This window comes from Calliphora vicina, chromosome 2, assembly GCF_958450345.1.
Source record: "Calliphora vicina chromosome 2, idCalVici1.1, whole genome shotgun sequence".
NCBI classification, from domain to species: domain Eukaryota; kingdom Metazoa; phylum Arthropoda; class Insecta; order Diptera; family Calliphoridae; genus Calliphora; species Calliphora vicina.
This window is the reverse complement of record NC_088781.1, coordinates 58,372,483-58,396,944: the sequence shown is the minus strand read 5'-3', so window position 1 is coordinate 58,396,944 and position 24,462 is coordinate 58,372,483. Positions and strand designations below refer to the sequence as shown.

General features: G+C 30.5%; 1 protein-coding gene across 19 annotated transcripts in view; it reads right to left on the bottom strand.

Moving 5' to 3' along the window:
* Nucleotides 1–17,661, bottom strand: part of LOC135951762 (thioester-containing protein 1 allele S3-like) — a 66,408-nt gene extending 48,747 nt beyond the window's left edge. For 16 of the 19 annotated variants that reach the window (XM_065501475.1, XM_065501474.1, XM_065501468.1 and 13 more), the window contains exons 1-4: nucleotides 17,406–17,661; nucleotides 10,021–11,364; nucleotides 9,696–9,957; nucleotides 9,367–9,634 (exon numbers count right to left, since the gene is read on the bottom strand). In XM_065501475.1, the coding sequence (XP_065357547.1) occupies nucleotides 9,367–9,634; nucleotides 9,696–9,957; nucleotides 10,021–11,364; nucleotides 17,406–17,470 (1,939 nt within the window). In that variant the 5' untranslated portion in view covers nucleotides 17,471–17,661. Of the gene's footprint in view, nucleotides 1–1,698; nucleotides 1,940–5,420; nucleotides 5,650–9,366; nucleotides 9,635–9,695; nucleotides 9,958–10,020; nucleotides 11,365–17,405 lie in introns of all 19 variants that reach the window. The other 3 variants (XM_065501466.1, XM_065501463.1, XM_065501464.1) reach the window with 3 other exon arrangements.
* Nucleotides 17,662–24,462: the final 6,801 nt, after the last annotated feature.

The following is a 24,462-nucleotide window of genomic DNA, read 5'->3' as shown; positions in this document are numbered from 1 at the left end:
ATTTCAAATTGAGAAAATTCCAAATGAAATTGAGAAATTCCGTTTCAAATTGAGAAAATTCCAATTGAAATTGAGAATTTCCATTTTAAATTGAGAAAATTCCAAATGAAATTAAGAATTTCCATTTTAAATAGAGAAAATTCCAAATGAAATTGAGAAATTCCATTTCAAATTGAGAAAATTCCAAATGAAATTGAGAAATTCCGTTTCAAATTGAGAAAATTCCAATTGAAATTGAGAATTTCCATTTGAAATTGAGAAAATTCCAAATGAAATTGGGAAAATTCTAAATAAAATTGAGAAACATTATATAAATTATTTTAAACTAAAAAGAACAAAATTAACGATTATATCAGATGAGGAAAGATGTGGTGGTCTGGGTAGAGCGACCAATTTCAATTTATTTTGTCGTAGAAAACATGGTTGGTCTTGTGTTGGATCTCGAACAGTTCTTTTGATACCTACTTCCCGTGGCCCCGACATCCATCTGATAGGTGCAATTGGTACCGCAGGCATTATTCAAATGGATAGTCGCAGAGGTTCGTTCACTGCCGAAAGCGCAAACGAATGGGTCAAAAGTGTTAATAGCAAGAGGTGGGTAATCAGTTATCTGAACTCGTTTTGGTATGTGACAATGCCCCTTGCCCACTCTCCAGCAACACTTTTACCATTGAGTCCCTATTCACCAATGCTTAACCCTATTGAAATAATTTGGTCCAAAATCAAAAATATTGTGAAGTCAAAGATGAATATACCAACCGTAAATCCTCCAAATGTAGGAGAGCAGAGGATTTTATATCTTCAAGAATTAATTTACGATTCCAAGTCCTATATAACTATGTACTGGAGATTGAAGTAAAGCTATACAACATACAACATCATTCCACCAAAGCGCTTTGGAATTGCAAGATATGCCCGTTGGTCAATAAGACTGTGTACATATGTTTTTTGATTAATTTATATTATAATAAATTTTCTTAATTTCAATTCGAATTTTCCCAATTTCATTTGGAATTTTCTCAATTTGAAATGGAATTTCTAAATTTCATTTGGAATTTTCTCAATTTGAAATGGAATTTCTCAATTTCATTTGGAATTTTCTCAATTTAAAATGGAAATTCTCAATTTCATTTGGAATTTTCTCAATTTAAAATGGAAATTCTCAATTTAATTTGGAATTTTCTCAATAATGTTCTCAATTGCAATGAAAAATGGTGTAGTCACTATTTTAAAGTTTAATTACCAAGTAATAAGTTAAAATGCTAATATTCTGACACTTTACTACTTACACAATACTAAAACCGCTTATAAATAAATCATTATTTTGGTATAATTAAAACCAATTACCAATTAGTAATGACTTGAATAACTCAATGAACGTAAGAACTCACAAAAGCCATTACTATTACAAATAGAACGTGCCCATGCAAAAACGTCATTATTCAACTGCTCTTAAGTAATGCCGACGGTATGTGATAGTAATTTAGTAAGTGTAAGTTATAAAAAAAAATCTTGCTGGGCAAGTAGGGAAGTGTTAGAATATTGTCATTTAAACTTATTACTAGCTAATGATAGTTTATGTTGTGTTATTTCGAAATTATCAACAATTTAAAACATTTAAATGGAAAGCAATACAACCACAAGAACATCACAGTACAAGAATGCTAAATAATTTTTTTTTTTCAAATAAATACACACTTGTTCAAATTATTAAAAATCCAATTTTCAATAAACATTTTGCGCACTTTTGTTACAACGTTTGCAGCAGATGACGTAGTTCGTGTAGGAATATGACTCATGTGGTTAATTTTTTGGTGATTATCTCCGGCACTTGATAGGTATAATACGCGAGGTCGCGAATTGGATGAAAATCGTGGCTGAATAAATTCAAAAGATGACCTATCTTCAAAGGCATAGTATAGCATTTCTGAAAAGTCTGCTGTAGAAAATTAAACACTAACGGTCGGTCGTATTCATAAACAGATTTTAAACTTAAACAATGTTTTAAAGCAAAATTTCCATAAAATATTTGATTTTAAAATGTTGTTTAAATTTAAAAATTGTTTAAGAATAAGGCCTTAAGTTTTTAAGTATTTTTTTATAATTTCTAACTTGTTTTTTGTTCGGATCAAAGTTTATGTACTGCAGCTATTTTATCATTATATAAAATCAGTTGCCTAGTAACGGTTTAGAAAAAGTATTAAATATATATATTATTATTCCCTTAATAGATATTTTGAGTTTTTATATAAAAAATCAATTTATAGGGCGTAAAAAACTTTTGTGGACTATTGCGAACATTTAAAAATAAATAGCCAAATCGGTCCAGGCGTTCTGCGATTTTAGATATATCGAAAAAAAAGTGGGTGTGGTAAATTTTTCTTACGAATTTTACTACGAACATTTAAAAACAAATTAGCCAAATAGACGTTTTCCGATTTTAGATAAATCGAAAAAGTGGGCGTAAAAGTGGGCGTTGTAAATTTTTCATTCCGTAAAAACCTAAGTTGGACTATGACCAACATTTTAAAAAAAAAATTGTCTAAATCGGTCCGGCCGTTCTCAACTGATGCAATTACCAACGAATTATATGGTCGGGCTTGACCAACCATACTTTCTTACTTGTTTTACTATGAGGCATATTCAAAACTTTTTGAAGGTCGAAACTGGCACATAAACACAAAACATTTTCCCTTCTTTGTTTTTGTTCCTTAAAAAAAATTCTTAAACTTAAATTCTTCTGTTTGGATCAGACTGCTGTCTAAATTTTTCCTTGATCACATTTAGTACATCTATCTTTTTGTATTTCAATTTCTTTTGATTTTCTCTCTAGTTCTTCGGCTACTCTTACTTTCATTTACTGCCCCTTTTTGTTTTTATGTCGCTTACGTTATTTTTGCGGTAAAGCAAAAAGGTGAGTGTCGCTTACGATATAATTGAAATTGCGATATCTCTGTATATATAAATACTTAATTTTCATTATTTCGGGTGTTGATGCGCACGAATGTTTTCTATCGATTTTCATTAAAAAGTAAATTTTGTAAAAAATGTCGGCTTTTTATTCTTGTATTGAAATGAATGTGCGTGCTCAACATTTTTTTCGGCCCAAGTAAGAACAAAATTTGGTACAGTTACTTGGTAGAATTTAATGTTTGGCCTTTTTTTAATTCCCGGGAATCGGAAAAATTTTTCTCTTCATTCCCGGATACCCGGCTATTCCCGAAATATATAATAATACTGTAAACTATGAATATTATAGCAAAATTTCATATAAAATCATTATATATAGAGTTTCGTATTAATTAATTCAATTTGTGCTTAATTCACCAAAATCTTAATCCGTAATTAAAAAATGTCAGCCTTTCATAAATCCATTGCCAATATCAAATTCTTTAGCTTCCTTCAAAAGCTTCAATTGAATTAATTTTGAAGTTAATTAATAACAGAATTTATTCAAACTTTGAATGATTAATGTGCTGTTTTTCTATAGCGAGTAGACGTTTTGAGTGGACGTTTTACATGTATTTTGTTTTTGTTACAATAACAAAACACATGTTAAATTTCCACTCAAAGTACTCGTTCGCATAGAAAAACAGCACATAAATTTTTGTTGAATCAAATCTACTACAAATTGAGTTAAATTGTTTTTTTCTTCATTCAGTTTTATTTAGCTTTTAATCATTTTCAAAGTGAATTGGAAAAAAATTCTTAGCCTTTTAGTAAAAGGAATGAATTCAATACATTTAACTGAATAGTTAAGAGATAAAATTTATGTTGATCTCGAAAATTTCGAAAAGTTAATTTTTATAATACAACATCTGCAAAACACACTCATTATAAAGCTGTCATCTATTCATCATTCAATTCTATACTTGAATAATTCGCACCGGTCAATCTTGGCAAATGAAGATTATTCACCTTTATTTCTAGATCGTGCAGTTTTCCATGGGCTTTTTTAAATGTTCATTCAAAAAAACCCAAAATTATAATAATAATAAGCGGTCTATTATTGCCGAGTTATAAACAAAAAACTGTAAAAAAATTTTCACTTTTTTTTTTAAAAAAATAGAGTTTTATCTTGTTTTCTTTGTAGTTTCGTCAGTTTTTAATTCCCGGGAATCCCGATTAAAAATCCCGGGAATCGGGTAGTGAAAAATTGGCAAAATTCCCGGGAAATTTGTCCCGGAAATTCCCGGGATAAAAACCCTAACTGTAAGCCACTTAAATTACTTGATTATGTACTACTGGTCTACATTACCTGACAATAACTATATACTTTGAAAGCCATCTATCTAAGCCAAGATCGCGACTTTTTAGTTTGTATTAATAAAAATATATAGAATTTTTTAATCATTCATGTTTAGCTGATTCATGAATTTTATGTATTAAAAACTAGTCCACATTACCCTCATATAGTGGTCCACATACCCTCAAATTTTTTTAATGTTGGTTTTTCGGAAAAAATTTTCAACTGCAAAAACAATTAGAGAATACATTAGCTAATTTATTGCTTCACAATTTTTTAATATCCATATTTATTGTGACCAAAATTGAGAAAAAACAAAACGGTAGTCCACATTACCCGAAGTTACTCTAATACATAATCACCTAGATGATCTAATTTCGATATCGTTATATCTTTGGTTTATTGGGAAGAGAAAAATCTTTATTTAATAAATCGGTTAATCAGAACGAAATCAAAAAATAAAATATACTTCTGGGGCCAGGACTCAATCTTAAAATTCATATAATATGTATATTAAAATAAAGATTTTCTCTTCCTAAACATCATTATTTAGAAGTACTCGAATAAAGATATTTCTATTATCTGATATAAAACAGATTATTTAGTAAGGTCACTGTCTTAAATTAAATTAATAAAGAATTCAAGTTTGATTGTGTACTCAGCTAAAAGTTTCATTACCAAGTAATAAGATAAAATGCTAATACTCTGTCACTTTACTACTTACACAATAGAATTTTAACACAGTGATGTCAGACAAGTTCTTAACAAAATCGCTTACAAATAAATCATTATTTTGGTATAACTAAAAGCAATTACTAGTAATGACTTGAATAACTTGAATGATCGTAAGAAGTCACAGAATCCATTACCATTAACAACAAGACGTGCCAATGCAAATGTCTTAAAAAAGTCATTATTTAACTGCTTCTAAGTAATGCCGACGGTATGTGATAGTCATTCAGTAAATGAAAGTTATAACCAAATTCTTGCTGGGCAAGTAGTGAAGAGTTAGAATATTGTCATTTAAACTTATTACTTGGTAATGATGGTTTATGTTGTGCTGCTTCGATACTATCAACAATTTAAAACATTTAAATGGAAAGCAATACAACACAAGAACATCACAGTACAATAATGCTAAATAATTTTTTTTTTTTTTCAAATAAATACACACTTGTTCAAATTATTAAAAATCCAATTTTCAATAAACATTTTGCGCACTTTCGTTACAACGTTTGCAGCAGATGACGTAGTTCGTGTAGGAATATGACTCATGTGGTTAATTTTTTGGTGATTATCTCCGGAACTCCCGAAAAGGTATAATACACGAGATCTCGACTGTGGCTGGCTATATTCAACATATGAACTATCTTCAAAGTCATAGTATTCTTCTGAAGAATCTCCTGTAGAAAATTAAACACTATGTTTTTTAAGGGCCATTATTACAACTTGCCTATAAGTTCGAAATAGTAAAAGTAAACTTTAAGGGCACCTTTTTCTATTACTTAAAGTTAACTTTTACTATTTCGAACTTATAGGCAAGTGGTAATAATGGCCCTAAGTATTTTTTATAATTTCTAAGTTGTTTTTTGTTCGGATCAAAGTTTATGTACTGCAGCTACTTTAACATTAGTTGTGTTCGCGTACTTGATAATTTGTAATAATTTGTACAAACTATCACTGGAAGTTACGGGATTCCGTTCGTTTACTTTTAAAAACTTGTAACGAGAGAGCAAGAGAGTGTTAAAAGTGACAGTTCGTAGATAGAGAACATGATATTTTTTACTGGACATTTTTTGTCCAGTAAAAAATATCAACATAAAAAACGTTTAAAACATATGGTTGCAAATGCAAACAAAACTAAAAAGTTGAAAATTAATACAATTTACAAGTTTTGCAAAGAAAAGAAGTAAAATAGCCCAAAACAAACGTTTTAAATTAATTTATAATAAAATACAACTTATTTTTACAAATTGTTGTTCGCGTACTTTTTTCTTACATTTCAGATTGAGAGTAATTTATTTTTACTCTCCTAAAATAAAGTTACTGGATATTTTTTACTGGAAAGTACGCGAATACAATTAGTTGTCTACTAATGGTTAATAAAACAGTGCAAGTATAATATAGCCACACACACCTAATTTTTTTTACAAAACATACTCAATATCATACAAATCATATATACCAATTTTAAAGTATGTAAATCTGACAATGTGCACCGTTTTAAAAATACCGAGGTTTCTTTAGTGGTTCTTTCAACACATGACAAATGAGTTAATTCCAGTGAACATCACACTGTATTCTCATGCCAGCACATCAGGTCCTTTTGGTAAGATTTATACAAACCATAAATACAAATAAAGCAATATGATCTGTCGAGTTTTTGTGATATTTTTAGATATTTTAAATCGACCCTATTGAGCGAATCATGATTATGTATATGGAAAATGTTGCTGTCATCTGCAGAGATTAATAAGGTTGAATGTTTGACCTAGAACGAATGTTCCCGGTACACCCTGTAAAACATTTCGATAGAAAAGTGCCTGTATAAAAAACATTTCGATAGAAAAGTGCGTGTTTAAGAAATATTTCGATAGAAAAGTGTCTGTATAAGACACATTTCGATATAAAAGACTCTGTATAAGAATCACTTCGATAGAAATGTTCCTGTATAAGAAACATTTCGATACAAAAGAGTCTGTTTAAGACACATTTCTATAGAAAAGTACGTGTTTGAGACATATTTCGATAGAAAAGGTTCTGTATAAGACACATTTCGATAGAAAAGTGTCGGTATAAAACACATTTCAATAGAAAAGTATCGGTATAAGACATATTTCGATAAAAAAGAGTCTGTTTTAGACACATATCGATAGAAAAGTGCGTGTTAAATATTTCGATAGAAAAGTGTCTGTATAAGACACATTTCGGTAGAAAAGAGTCTGTATAAGACATATTTCTATAGAAAAGTGTCAGTATAAGACACATTTCGATAGAAAAGGGTCAGTATAAGACACATTTCTATAGAAAAGTGTCTGTATAAGACACATTTCGATAAAAAAAATATGCATGTATACGACACATTTCGATAGAAAAGAATCAGAATCAGACACATTTCGATGGAAAAGTGACCCTTTTCTATAGAAAATAGTCTGTATGAGACATATTTCTATAGAAAAGAGTATGTATAAGACATATTTCGACAGAAAAGTGTCCGCATAAGACACATTTCGATAGAAAAGTGTCTGTATAAGACACATTTCGATAGAAAACAGTCTGTATAAGATAAATTTCGACAGAAAAGTGTCGGTATAAGACACATTTCGATAGAAAAGTTCCTGTATAAGAAACATTTATGGAGTCCCAATTGATGAGAATTGATATAAAGGTAGCTTTAAGAATAAGTCCGTTTTCACTTAGAAATTATTGGTTGATAGAATGCGAACAATTAAATCAAACATCAGCATAGAATTTAATTATTGTCTAAAACATTTTACTTGTGTTTATAAAAACAAGTAAGAGTGCTATATTCGGCTGTGCCGAATCTTATATACCCTTCACCAAATTATACTTCAAAATTTTAAATATTTTTAGGTAAACAAAATTTATTTTTTTTTTAGTTGTTTTTTAATTTTTTGGAAAAAAAATTTTTCGATTGTTATTTAAAATTTTTTTTTTTTAAATTTAAATTTTTTTTTTTTTTAAATTTAAAATATTTTTTTTTAAATTTTAAAATTTTTTTTTTTGGTTTTTTAAATTTTTTTTTTTTGAAAAAAAAAATTCGGGTTAAAATTTTTTTCCCGATTTTGACCCATTGTAGGTCCAACTTACTATGGTCTTATATACGTCGTTGCAAATGTCTTTGAAATATCTATCATTAGATATCCATATTGTCTATATTAATGTCATAGTAATCCAGATATAGGTCAAAAATAGGTCAAAAATCGAGGTTGTCTTGGTTTTTTCCTCATATCTCAGCCATTTGTGGACCGATTTTGCTGATTTTAAATAGCAAAATTCTCGAAAGCATGTCTGACAGAATTATTGAAGATTTGGATCCCGAAGATATCTGGGGTCTTCAGAAAACTGATTTCAACAGACAGACGGACATGGCTTAATCGACTCCGCTATCTATAAGGATCCAGAATATATATACTTTATAGGGTCGGAAATGAAAAATGTAGAAATTACAAACGGAATGACAAACTTATATATACCCTTCTCACGAAGGTGAAGGGTATAATAATCGGATTCAAGTAAGTATGTGGATGTATAATATTGTCATTCTGAAAATGTTACAGAATGTATGTGTCATTAATTTAAAGTTTAAATTGTCTTCAAAATTGTAATTAGTTTTTGAAAAAATTAAAATTAAACCTGCACTGAATTTTATTTGTCCTAAGTTTAAAACGTTTAGATAAGCTGCAAGTACATTTTTTAGTACGATTGTTCTATAAGTATATTTAGAGAATTAAATTAAGTGTGTTAAGTATAACATAATTCAGTAGGTATTCTTATACTTATAACACAGATAAAGCTATGTAGGATCAGCAGCCAAGAGACCCTGAACTTTTTCGCAACCAAGATCATCTTAGTACATAAATTTAGAATATAATGTTTAATTGCTACATAAAAATAAATTTTTAATTTTAAGAGAATTTAAAATTAAAGAGAATTACCGAAAGTTAAAAATTATAAAGAAATATATAAAACAAATTGTACTATATATTGAAAATTTGAAATTAGAATAAATATGCCTTTATATAAATCGTAGTATGTATAATAATAGTTAACCAACACCCTAAAGGTTTTACAACTTTAACCAAATTCTCAAAAATTGGGGGAACGGGCTCAGAACCAACCTATTAATTACTTTGTAAATCCATACATCGGCAAAATCTGTACGTATCTTTAAATTGAACGCACTGTCAGTTTCAGTTTCTATATTAACGTTAGTGCTTTCAAATCTATTGACTATTAAGTAATCAATATATGGAAATTCAGCTGCATCGTTCACGTAAAACATTTCGTCGTTGAAATTTATAACTTGGATAATACGAATTTCCACAGCAAAATTGTTAAATGTTAAAAATCTAAAAATATTTCCATGCAAAACTTACCGGTGGAATAAGGATAATTGGCATTGGTTTGGGTAATCAAACCTGACGCTTTACCCGGATAGGTGCCATAACCCCTAATGTAAGGTGTTGTAGTATCGTAGGTACTTAAATCGTTAATTATTTTGTTGGAATCCAAATCGTTGCCTGATTGCAGCAATAGGACACTTTGATCTACACCCAAAAGACCCACAAATGAATCTGGATCAGTTTTAATGTTCAATGTAACCTCTTCACTTGGCTTAGCTTGTTTGGGGGCAGTAATTTCAATCTTTAAAAAATAATTTCATTATAAGACAATACAATTATTATTGCTAAATAATTAAACTTACTTTATTTAGAAATTCTTTGGGAAAATTAAGTGAAATTTCTTGAAACTTCAAATCGCCATCAAGCACGAAATAAACATATAAATGTGACTCGGGTACCATTTCAAATGAAGGTTTAAATTTGATTTCATGAGACTTGACATTTTCCGGCACCTTAACATGTTCCTGTTTGATAATGTTGCCACGGGCTACTATGGCATAGACGTAATAGGGAATATTTTTATTAGATTTCACATCGATTACAACATCTTGATCTAGTTGAAGTCTGTAAATATTGGATTTAATATCAGTTGCAAAGCCATTAAAACCTCTGCATTCAATTACTTACTTTTCCGTTTTCTTAACCAACTTCAAGGGTCCCACGTCTTCTTCACCATCTTTAACTTCAATGTCTTTGTCATCGTTCTCATCCTTTTCCTTACCAGTCAAACTGGGAAGGTATTTCATTTGATCGGCATATGTCAATTTCACATTGTAGTAGTAACCTACCGAAGGTATAGTCACCTTAAACACAGCCATACCATTTTTATCGGGTTGACTAGTAAACTCAAAGTCTATTTCTTCTGCCTCTGCATTGTCATTGTAGTATCGACGACTTTTACCGATCGTTAGTTTAGCCATATGCTTGCCATCCTGCACGGGTGAACCATCAAGATTTTTCACAAATGCCTTTAATTCGAATGGTTTATTGGCCACATATTGATAAACATTTTGAGGCACCTCAACGTTGTAGCGTGAACGATGTAAATTGACAGTAGTGGTTTTATTTTGTTTATTGCCTGTGTATTCTTCTGACATGACAGCCAAGATATTGATTGGCGGTGTGTACGAATAGTAGCCAAAACGATTATTATATTCGGGAAATGCATAATCCAGATCTTTTTTTAAATCGAATTCTACATGGGCTTTGCCATCTACTTCGATGATTTTCTCCGACTTCGATTGTCCATTATTGGCATCCACTGTAATGGTAGCTTGACCCTTAACCGGTTTACCGTAAGTGTACTTGGAACGTACTGTAATTTTCAGAGCATCCTCATAGGAAATATCCTTAGCAGTCTCTATCTCGACACTGAATTTGGGCAACACATATTTGGCCACTTCAAATTTCTTCTCAGTTCTAGTATCATCTTCATTGGGGCCCAAATTAACCTGCATCATCCATTCACCCAAAACCGGTTGTTCGGATAATTGAAACTCTCCGGTGTAAACACCTTTTGTCAATTTGATGTCTTTTATTTGCTTAATAAAGTTGCCGGCACCATCTTTAAAGCCTAATCTCAGAGGCTTTTCTAATTTTGCGGGTCTTGTGTTTTCATCCAATACAACAATGCGATATTGTACTAAATCACCTGGCTTATAGACCGCTTTGTCAGTTTGTATATATGTTTTGGGTTCTTTATTTTTAAAATTCAATTCGGTGGAGTTTTTGAATATTAAACCTTTAATGCCCTCTGATTCTAACTGATATTTGCCCGATTTTAACTTGGGTATTTCGAAATTTACCACCTCTGTTTGGGAGGGAGAGACATCGATGGTTTTTGCTTCATTGTATGATGGTCCCGTTATGCCCACTTTTATTGTAGCCGGTTCTGAGTTTTCATGTAGAGTGACACTGACCGAATAATCATGGTGAGACTGTATGGTGCCAGGAGCCACAATAGAGTAGAAACTGTAAGGGGGGAAAAAAATATTTAAAATTTTATGTTTCATAAGTAAATTTTTTTTCTTAAATTAATTTGCGTGATTTCCTGTGGTCTCTGGAAATTGATCACTACCAAATAATATATTGTATGTATGGAGAGATTTGATAAATTTTCGGTTCATATACCCCAACAAATTCTACATAGTGTTTAAATCCATTCTGCAAATTGTTGGATTATCCATTTTTTTTTAAATAACCGAGATAAGAAACTATTCAAAAAGTGTATTATAAATTATACTGTCACACTGCCTCCATCGAAGTTGCGTTTCGACAATCGAATCTCATTCGATCTCAAATCATGCCAATAACAAATTTTTTTCATCAGAAAAAAGTGATTAGTGTCATTTAATCATTCCGTAGAAGTAAGTTTGAATATTCTGGATCCTTATAAATGTACTAGCAATGTCCGTCCATCTATTGAATGTACTGTAGGGCCTAGGCAAAAGGACTTAGAAGTATGAAATATTATTTGCTGATCAGAAATGAACTATGGTTCTATAAGTCTTTCTAATCGACTTTTTGCTGAAAAAAGTCGAATATTCGAAATCGACTTTTTGGTCGGAAAAAAGTCGAAGTTTTTGATTTCGGAAAAAAATATTAAAAAGACCTAAGCTTTCTCTTGAGCAAAAAAAAAAATTTGTAAAATCGAAAAAAAATTTTCGATTTTGAAAAAAAAAAGTCAAAAATTGTATGTCTTGAGTTACAAAATATTTATTTTGATAGATATCCCACTCGCATCCCACTAAGCGACCAAATAGGTCTGAAAGGAATGGAACTAAGCTTTCTTTTGACCTAAAAAAAGATTTAAAAAAGGGTCCATTTTGAAAAAAAAATCAACAAAGCTTTTGATTTTGCAAAAAAAAAAGTAAACAATTTTATGTCTTGAATTACAAAATATTTATTTTGATAGATATCCCACTCGCATCCCACTAAGCGACAAAATAGGTCTTCAAGGAAAATATCTAAGCTTTATTTTACGAAAAAAAGTAAAAAAAGTGCTTGATTTCGGATAAATAACTTTAAAAATTTTTTATATATTTTTTTAAATATTTTTATAACGATCTCCCCTAAATAGGTCACAGCTTCTATACAAAAACATTGACATAAATTTGTTTCAAATATGAATAAATCCTACTACTGCATTTTGTGATTATTGATCCATAATTATACATACATAGTTCCGTCATAAGGCCCACATCCGAAAAAGACATTAAACTCGAAACAACTTAAGTGGAATTTTAAATTTTTTTAATATTTGTTCTTAAAGAATTTCGAAATTTTTGTATAATGCTTTGAGACAAATATGAAAGTTCTTTAAGGACAAATAATAAAATAATTAATGATCAATTCAACAGATTTTACGCTCACCAGAAAAAGAATGAAAGAATTTGAGAATTCCACATAAGTTGTTTTGTCAAAAGTGCAAGATATATAAAAGTAACGTTATTGAGTGACTGACTGATTCAAAATTGCCCAGCCAAAACGGAAAAAGGGAGATTCATGAATTTTGGACTATAGGTTTCCCTCATCCTATGTAATTCCAATAAAAAAGAGTTTTTGGAAATTCGATGGCTTAGGTGGTAAATTCGGTAACCTTATATGTTCTAAGCTAATACAGACAACATTTAAAATGCATCATTATCAATTGAAAAAGTTAGCAGACAGTTGTTTGGTGCTTTTTGGAAATTCGAACTGTTTAGAGGAGACAACGGATAAAAACTTTTAAACCAATAAAAAAAAAAATCTGTGGTCGTTTGGAAAAACTAGTTAACTCCAATTTTTGTGAAAATTGTGATAACACCAAAAATAGAAATTGCGTTTCATTTAGTATCACTCTGTCAGATCGAAATTTTAAATGAGATATTTTTTGAGATGTTTTTGAGATATAGATGTACAGGTTTTACCCGTTTTTTCCCAATTTATTCCCCTTAATGACCAAATTTTCAAAAATCCCTTCTTAGTGGATCTACACATCGTAAAAGGAACCCATCCGAATTTCAAGTTTTTAGCTTTAGCGGTTTGGGCTGTGCGATGATGAATGAATCAGAATAATTAATTATTTCTCTAGCTTAAAAGTTAAAGATGAGAAAAATTGCTTTTAATTTTATGTTAGAAATTTGCTTGATTAAAGTGACAGTTATGCCGAAGGATTTTTCATTTTAATAGAAGATATAAGTAAAAATCTGAATGGACATTTAATATATTACTTTAAAATATCCTTGCTTAAAGGATATTGTTTGAATTTATTATCTTTTTTCCTACATAACAGTGTATGTGGTGATAAACTCTGAAAATTTAAGTCCCTACGATTTATATGAAGGGTATTTCATGTCAAGTGAACGAAGTTTTGAAACGTCTGGAGCTGAGGTATTTTTGGATTGATTTACAATTGTTTAGCTTCTCAGGATGAGAAAAAACACATGTTTGGCCATAATGTCAAATTTTGATCCCCTCAAACTCAGACCGATCTTTGTGTTGGGTATATGACTTAATAATGCGGGATTTACAATAGATGGCGTATCTCTAGAACGCGGTTTTTATTTTTAATAACTTATATGGCATTTTGAAGGGTAAATATAAGTCATTTATTCGCACTTAGTTATTGAACATGCAATAATTGGTTTCTGCGATTCAGAAGTCGTAATTTTGTAAATGTTTGAAGAATTGGAGAAATTACTCCATGAAGATTGTTGTTAAACTCAACAAGAGCATGCAAAATTATTGGGTGCTACTCAATTAGTAATTTCAAAACGTTTTTGAACAGCAGTATTCATCCAAAAGCAGGGAAATTGGATACCATACGAATTGAAGCTGAGAGACCTAGAACATTGATTTTGCATGTCTAAAATGCTGTTTTAACGCTGTAAAAGAAAATAATTTTTGCACGGAATCATTACTTGCGATGAAAACTAATCCGAAGCGTAAGAGATCGTATGTGAAGCTGGATCGACACCATTGCCATATAGTCACGGCGCTAAGGTAATTCGATGTATTTGGTGGGAGCTGCCAGACCATCACAGGGAAACTATACCAAACGAAACTGATTCGTTTGAAGCGAGAAATGGCAAATATCGCCCAGAATATGAAACCGTAATATTCCACCATGACAACGCTCGGCCACAAGTTTGACTCACACGCTTTATAGTCCAGACAAATTTTTTTCAAAATGTTTTGAAAAATTACCGCATTTTTAAGTCATACACCCAAAATATTAATTAAATTTTATTTAATTAATTTTGCGAAAATATTAATATTAAAAATTGCATATTTCTCGGTGTCAATGAGTATTAAACCCTGTTATGTTGGGGGTTTCCGAATTAATAATAATTCCCGGTATTTAGTACATACCCAGCAGTTAAGCAAGTAGTCAATGTATCCCTTATAGACAGTAATTGTCACTAACGTCCTATCACTTGGCTGATGCTCTTTGTAGTGCATAGGGAAGCCAATTGGTTACTTTATACATCCTACATAATCTAGCGTGAAGATATTTGTCACTTAAGTGTCTCTACGTAATCTAGAGTGTAGTCACTTTAAGCGTTTTGTGAGTAATTCGTACAAACGGGGTTTAACAAAGTTGTGTTCATATAATTCTCATATAGTTTATTTTCATTTTTGCTTAAGTATACTTAAAATATTTATTTAGTCCTGCACTTTAGAAAGTAGTTATTTTACCCACCAGAAGCAATATATTGTAGAGTTGTTGGAGAAAGGTTTGTTTACAAGCAATCGTTTATTGGACTGTCTATGATATGTCTTTTTAGCTGACTATTTGAGGTCAATTAGCACCCGTGCATGTTAAAATAACTAGTTATGTAGCTGATCAAGTAACCAGTTAGGTAGCTAGTAGGGTATTCGATTTTTCTCTTGTTCGAATAAAACGAATAATTCGAATAAGAGATTTTAACTTGTTCGAATAATTCGATCACACGTTTAAAATTAATCGAATTATTCGAATAATTTAATTTTTTTAAAAAAAGTAAAGAATGTAGTTTTGATGTCGGATTTTTAATATTTGTTTGATAAAGAAAACCAAAAAAATAACGTTAAAGTTAACAATTCAAGTATTGATAATGTTTAAAAACCTTCGAAAACAAAGTCCATCATTAAATTTTCAATAGAAATATTCTCATCAGATTAACTCCCGAACAATCTACAAAACAATAGACTAGCAAACCACTTTTTCCGTTTTGGAGCTATGCTTTAAAAAATTTGAGCTAGTTGGACATAATCCTGAATTCAAATACAATATAAACGTATTAAGAACTTTTTTATGTCGTTCATTAATTCGGGTTTTAAATATAGTAACTAATTCTTTAGTAAATTAATTATTCACTATTTCTAAATTATTTATAACAAATTGTATTATAAATCAAGCTCTATCAACGTTGCCGAATCTTTGCTTAATAAAGTGGTCTTGGGGAATTACACAATAAAGGGAATCTGTCCAAAGTTTGATATCATTGTCAGTGAACGTGGCTAATTTGAAGTCAGGCAGTGCATGATTGACGCATTTACAAATACGCAAAAAGTTTATTTCCATGTTAGACAAAGATATTCAAAATCATGTATAAGACGAACTCCATGCTTTTCTTTCAACAAAACATTAGTTTGCAATATTTGTGTTTATCATTCGATTTATTAAAAATTTTGGAACACTTACGTACGCGGTTAATAACATCACTTAAATATATTTTAAGATCATGGCCTTCATAGATTTCAATGTAATCATTATAAATATCATCCTCAATACCACTTTCGACGACCGTTTCAAAATCACATTCTCCATCACATTCATCTCCACTTTAATCTAAGTTACAATTTTGATTATTAATAGCTATTATTCTAATATTTCGCCCGCGAAATAACAAATATTTTATTCCGTATCTTTTATTTTCATTGGTTCAAATCCTAAGTTAAACATTTTGAAAGATTTGTTTTTAAAATTGTAACTTCTTGCAGTAATATTTATATATTTATAGAAGGAGCTATCGGAACACTTTGTCTCTTTGTCTTTAGTTATTTGTCTAATTTCAGAAACAATACAATTTTTGTGAGTCATTATTACTTATTTAAATTTTAAATTATGAAAAATTTTAATTAATTTAATAAATTTAAATATATATGAACATTTATTCGTTTTAATCGATTATTCTACATAAAATTGTTCGAATTATTCGTTATTCGAAAATGGCCATTTTTAAATTGTTCGAATAATTATTCGTAAGAAATTATTCGATTAATCGAACGATCATTAGTCGAATGAATACCCTAGTAGCTAGTAAGATAACTGACGCTATATAACCAGTATGTGAATCCAATGCGTTGACAACTTTGGACTAGCTATCAGACAGTATCATTGTAATCAAAAAGAGTCAATTGACCCCCTGCTTAAGACATACACGTGTTAATATAGATAGTCACGTAACTAGTTGTCACCCTAAATGATGGGTAAAATCATTAGTTGGGGACTGTCTCCTAGAACTGCTGGGTACTAATCTGTAGGCTTGTATTTATGTATATTTATGTATGTATATAGGTGAATTTAATTAATAAATAAACATACATATTTTCATTATCATATTTGAAATTTAGTTTCTTTATAAAAGTTGACTTCTGATAAAGAAGGGCAAACACAAAACAGCTGACAAGTATTAAATATAAAAAACAAAAATATATTTAAAAAGAAATTTATTCTTTTTGGGGAAAAACCAGTTTTGACCTTCAATACAAGCTCAACTGATAAGACATTATTCACACAACTACAGAAAGTGTCAAAAGTAAAAAAAAAGTGAACCACAGTTTTAAGATCATTGCATCGTATCGTAAATTATAAAATCAACAACAAACACTTTTTTCCTTAGAAATTATTTCACTAGTTTATTTATTTAAATACAAATTCTTTGAAATTAACAAGAAATCACGTCTTTTGTATTTTTTTAAAAAAAATCCCCAATTTATGAATAAAAAAAAGAACACGAAAAATAGCAATTAAGATAGAAACATACCCGCTGGCATTAACAAATATTAAAATTTGTAAAAATATTAAAGCTAAGCTTAATATTGGCTTCATGACTTTTCGATTTTTAAACAATAATTAATCGTGTTAGAATATTTAAATTAATTAACACAATTATTATTTAAAAATTTTATTTATTTTTATTATATTTATTTATACACACAATAACCAAAAATAAAAACAAAAAACTCGCAACCGGTTTTAAATGTTTGTTCGTTTAGCGTCAGATCCAAACTGGACTTGAGTTAAACTACTACTGAGTTTTGTTTGATACATAACAGAGATACTTATTTGAACAAAATCTGTGATTTTTGTTTTGTTTATTTTTTTATTTTCATATTGATTCTAGTGACTAGTCTAGCCACTACAAGGTAGCTTTTTCATATCTGTCTCAACTTAAATACAATTAAAGCGATGCACAGTGGAAGTAAATCTGTGCTTCTCAACTGATAGTTCGATTTTAATAAAATTTCTCATGGCTACAGAGGATGTCAAGCTGAGTTTAAGTTTAGAACTTGGCCTTAAGAGACCACAAATTAGGGTATCTCGGGTATATGAAAAATTAACAAGTAAGAGAGCTATATTCGGCTGTGCCGAATATTATATAGGTACCCTTCACCAAATTATACTTCAAAACAAAAATTTTAAATATTTTTAGTTAAACAAAATTTTTCCAATTGTTTTTTTAAATTTTAAATTTTTTTTTTGTTTTTTAATTTTTTTGTCCTGGTTTTATATCTCAGGTTGTCCTGGTTTTATATCTCAGCCATTTGTGGACAGATTTTCTCGATTTTAAATAGCAACCGAGCTGGAAGAATTCCGGAGATATTGATGTACGAATCGTGTATGTAAGTTATTTTGGGGGCTTTGGAAAGTTGGTTTCAACAGACAGACATACGGACATTGCTTAATCGACTCCTCTATCTACAAGGTGGCGCAAAAGTAAACTTCCGATGTTTTTTGGCTGTAATTAAAAAAAAATGAAAAACTTTGATTCTTCTTGTGGATTATTTTTATTTGGTCTTTTAATTTTTTTAACATCAAGTCGAGAATCTTGCTGGCCAGTGCAAATCGCCAAAACGGGAGATTAGGCGCCCGGGAAATGCATCCTTCAGCATATCGGTTGTGGCACGTGCAGTGAGTGCCGTTGCACCGTCCTGTTGGAACCACATGTTTTCCAATCCCAATTAATCAAGTTGCGGCAAAAAGAACTGCGCCACCTTGTATAAGGATCCAGAATATATATACTTTATAGGGTCAGAAAAGTATATTGTGGAAAATACAAACGGAATGACAAACGTATATATATTCTTCTCTCGAAGGTGAAGGGTATAAAAATTATGCTATATTTTTGTTCTCGATCCGTACTCTAAGAGACCTAAAAAAAAACATTGCTGGATTTTAGCTATTTAATTTTTAATTTCCAAAAGTTAAATTTTCTCAAATTGGTTTTGTTACATCTTTATCATATGCATTGTGCATAATTTTTAAAATTTCATTAATTGTATTAAAACTAATATCAATATTTAATGGCCACATTTTATAAAACGAAACGTTTCGAAATCTATGAAATTATGTGCCAACAAAGCGTCATATGCGGGAAATTTTGCTTTACTTCACAAATTTAAAAAAAACAACTAAGAAAGTATGGTCGGTCAAGCCCGACCATATACACTAAGTAAAAGAGCAAAAAAATTTTTCTTTTAAAATTTCAATAATTTATATTTTTTAGTGATTTTCGGAAGTGGGGTTATATGGGGGCTATGACCAATTATGGACCGATCACCATGAAATTAGGTCATGTGATTTATGTCTATATTAAAGTTAACTATGTTGAATTTTGTGTGTTTACCAACATTTTTAAGCGATTTATGCACGTTAAAGTGATTTTCGGAAGCGGTTCTATATGGGAGCTATGACTAATTATGGACCGATCGTAACAAAATTTGGTGACATGAATTTTGTGTATATAAAACTTATTTGGAGCGGAATTTGTGGAGATACATATATAAATTAAACATTTATGACCGATAAAGTCCAATTTCGGGAGGATATTCGTATGGGGGCTAGGTGAAATAGTGGACCGATTTCAGCCAGTTTCAATAGGCTTGGTCCTTGAGCCGAAAAAATAATATGTACCAAATTTGATCGAAATATCTTCAAAATTGCGACCTGTACTCTGCGCACAAGGTTTACATGGACAGCCAGCCAGCCAGCCAGCCAACCAGACGGACGGACATCGCTTAATCGACTCAGGAAGTGATTCTAAGTCGATCGGTATACTTTAAGGTGGGTGTTAGACTAATATTTTTGGGCGTTACAAACATCTGCACAAACGCATAATACCCTCCCCACTATGGTGGTGTAGGGTATAATTACTGCTGAGGCACACCGATGTTGAATGTGTTCTATCGGTTTCATCGCCCAGGCCAGCAAAAAAAAGTTTGAAGACCAAGAATTGCATTAACCCTAGGAGGTATAACCAGGTCTGTGCAAACCTTTTGCATATAAAAGTGTGTATAACTTTATTGTTTTTCGTGTTAGAGACAAATCTTTTCATGGCTTCCTGGACCAACATTCTCCGGACACAAAAACAAACCGATTGTGGATCCGGGTTCGTCTTAATCCAGATTTTCAAATGTTTTGGTTCAAACGTCAAATTTATACATACTTTTAGGAGACTTGACTATGTATTTCCATACAAATCCCATATAGGTCTGCACAAACCTGGTTATACCGTTTAGCGCCAAAAAATCCCTATACCTCCGAGGGTTAAGATTATTGTCAAACTCAACAAGAACTTGCAAAATTATTGGGAGCTACTCAAACATCCATTTGTGATCTGCTGGATTCATTCAAAAAGGAAGAAATTGGATACTACACAGAAAAAACTATTGGTCAATTCACATGGTCTCTTAACAGTCATATTGTCATAATGTCTTAATATATCTCGACTCGGCAGCTCTCTTAACCGACATTATGCATTCGGCGAAGGTCTCTACTGGTTGGTTACGATAACAAAATAAACATTGCAAAACAATAAAAACCAACGTGAAATATTAGGACATTATGATAAAATGACATGATAAGAGACCTTGTGAATTGACCATATATTTCAATTCAAACATTTATCACATATTGAACTGGTTTCAATTATTTCATAATTGAATCAAGTATTCATGTGCTCAAAAACAAAATTTTCTGATATTTTCTATTGAATTTTGTGTTTTGAATTTGATAATTTTGACAATTGAATACACAATTTTCGTTATTGGTTGAATTTTAAATACAAAAATTATTGAATAGATAATTTTCGTAATTGAAAACACAAAAAATAACAAAAATGCGTTTTCAATTACGAAAATTATTTATTCAATAATTTTTGTATTTAAAATTCAACCAATAACGAAAATTGTGTATTCAATTGTCAGAATAATCAAATTGAATATAAGATATCAAAAAATTTAGTTTTTGAGCACATGAATACTTGATTCAATTATGAAATAATTGAAACCAGTACAATATGTGACAAATATTTGAATTGAAACGGTTTAAGAAATAGTTTTTTCTGTGTATATAAATTGAAGCCGAGATACCTTAAAAGACGATTTTGAATGTCCAAAATGATGCTTTAACACTATAAAAGAAAATCCTTTTTGCACCGAATCATTACATGCGGTGAAAAATTAATTCATTACGATAACTCGAAGTGTAAGAGATCGTAATTGGTGCAAAGAGGTCCTATCTACATTATGAGTGTTTGAAATCTGACCAGACCATCACAGGGATCCTGTACCGATTGATATTTTTTATAGACACCATATTTTTGGAATTGAAAGGGTCTCGAATCAAAAACACTAGCAATACAAATACATAGCAATAACTGTGGTAAATTTAGTTAAAATCGGAAATGAGAAATACGAATAGTGCTGTTTTATGTCTGGGATGGATAGGTGAAATAAGATTGTTTGTGAAGCTTAGACTAGAACATTTGACCCTTGTACAATCCTTCAAATCGTGTCCCGATTTGTGAATTTTTGATACAAATTTCATGAAAACTGCTTAAACTATATGTAAAGTTTTATTAAAATCGAACTATTCAATTAAATTCCAATTTTTTTAATTCTCCACTGTGCGTCAGTCTACTGAGCTGACACTTAATTCATCTGCATCTGATTTAATTGAGAAAAACGATTCTCCAGCTAGTCTTGTAGCCGGCTTTTTATATTTGTATGGGAGAGAATAAAGCATAATAAACAACTCAGTTGCCGGTTTGAAATTGTTTCTACGAAATTTGTGCAAACATGTAAATCCCACTGACGTAATTTATTTTTACTCACTTTTATTAATTGTTTTGTTTAAAAGAATTTGCAAGTTGTACTGATAATCACATCCATCTGTCGTCTACTATATGTGATGGAGCTTGTAAATGTGACGGCAGTATGTAGTACTACATTTCGAATCTTCTCTATTTTAAGTTTGTTTTTTTTGATGCGCTGGTAGGGTTGCCTAGTCTGTTATTAATAAAAATTGGTGGTATTTGATAATTTGTTTTTTGGAATGCTTGTCTTCGATTAAAACCGAACCGAAAAAATGTTTAAAATTTGTAATACATATTTGAATACTGAGCAATTCTAAAACTTTTTAACAATATGTAATCATACGCAACATCGTTTGGTAACTCTACAGATCTGTTCTGCTTTATTTCTGATAACGAAGTGATCTTATAATAGGTTGTGAAATTAGTTAAAGTTCAAACATGATAATAAACAAAAACATTAATACAAATAAAAAGTTGTATTAAAATAGAAAAACCCAAATCTTTTATATACGAGTAGGCATGTATATGCAATTAAGCTGCTTTTATTTAGTTTCTTTCACAAATGTTCAAAAGCTCTCCGGGTTATAATTCTAGATACTTATAACACTAATTTCGATAATACGTTTGGTATTGAAAATCAGATAAATCGGTTCATAAATGTAGTGTTTATGACAGTATAACCGAAAACCCGGATTTTTTTTCGAAATTTCGTTTTTTTTTAATTGTATTTTTGGTTAGATTTTATGTTTTGGTACATGATAATTTCCAACAAAAAACACTTACGGAAAGAATGTGTTTGCTTCATAAACTTTTCTGGATATAGTTCCGAAGATGACAATTTCAAACAAAATTCATTATTTGAACCAGAACGGTTCTAAGTAACGTGCGGTAATTCCGCAACGCTTCCTTAGAGCCAGTTCTGGTGGTGACAATTTCAAACCAAAATCATTGATCCTTGATATTTAGTTTTATCTAAATACACTAGAATATTTCATCCGTTCGTAATAGACAGCATGAGAAACAACTTACTATAACCTCATTCCCACGACAGCCGGTTCTAAGCACCGGAATGACCCGAGTTCACTCGGCCAAGGGCTGTCAACTCAGCAAACACTGCTGCTACAACAACAACAACTTACTATAACCTAATCAAACTATCATGGACTAAAGAAAGAAAACGACCATTTTGATTTTTTGTTGCTTCCAATCATAGGTTCGAAATAATTATTTTTGAATTAAAATTTTATATTTTAACCATATCAAATTAGTTCATAGGCTTAATTCCTTAATACTTCATACGTATAGAATTCATTCCTAAAATAATTGATTCTTTATAGAATCAATGTAATTGTCTTTGAAAATAGCTTTAGAAAAGGTTTTTCAATTCCGAAAACGATTCGAGACAAATTTGGTAATTCAAACATGCCTTAAAGAGTAGAATACATGATTCGAATTATAAAGATACGATAAATCTCCTTAACGTTACTCATAATACTGGAGGTCAAAGGCTACAAAAGTCACACAATAATTATAATTCAGTTGTATATTTTGTGTATAAAACTAAGAAAATAACAAGTAAGAGAGCTATATTCGGCTGTGCCGAATCTTATATGCCCTTCACCAAATTATACTTTAAAATAAATTTTTTTAAATATTAAAAATAAATTAATTTTTTTTTTAATTGTTTTTCAAAATTGTTTTTTAATTTTTTTTAAAAGTTTTTTCCAAATATTTTTAAAATTTTTTTTTTAATTTTTTTTGGGAAAAAAATGTATGACAAAAAAAATTTTTTGATGAAAAAAAAATTCGGGTTAAAAATTATTTTTCCCGATTTTGACCCATTGTAGGTCCAACTTACTATAGCCTTATCTACATCGTTGCAATGGACTTTGAAATATCTATCATTAGATATCCATATTGTCCATATTAATGTCTTAGTAATCCAGATATAGATCAAAAATAGGTCAAAAATCGAGGTTGTCCCGGTTTTTTGCTCATATCTCCGTTATTTATGGACCGATTTAGCTGATTTTAAATAGCAAACTTCTCGAAAGCATGTCTGACAGAATTATTGAAGATTTGGATCCCGAAGATATCTGGGGTCTTCCGAAAATTGATTTCAACAGACAGACAGACAGACGGACATGGCTTAATCGACTCCGCTATCTATAAGGATCCAGAATATATATACTTTATAGGGTCGGAAATGAAAAATGTAGAAATTACAAACGGAATGACAAACTTATATATACCCTTCTCACGAAGGGGAAGGGTATAATAAGACATTCAAAAGACAACAAGTTTTTTAAAATCGAATGATGCGTTCAAAAGTTATTCAAACCTAAACATAGCTAATTTTTCAAAAAATGTTCGGGAAACTTTAGAGGCCTATAAAATATTTTTATAGGCCTATTAAATTTTATTTGAATTTAAATATAACGGTTTTAATGGCTGGTTTAAAGTTGCATCATGTTTCTCAACTATTCTATTTCTCAACTCTTCTAACTTTCATAAAGCTACTGGAAGAAAGGTGGCGCTGTGTATAAATAGTTGCTGCGGTTGCAGTCGGAAGTTAGTTTATCATAGACCCTGTTAGACTTAAAATCAACCCCAGCAAAAACTTGGTAATGACTTGCAATTACTGAACAGCTTACTTTTCAATGACTACTTCATACCACCTGCATTACATGTAAGTAGTTTAGTAATGACTGGCATATAATCTGAT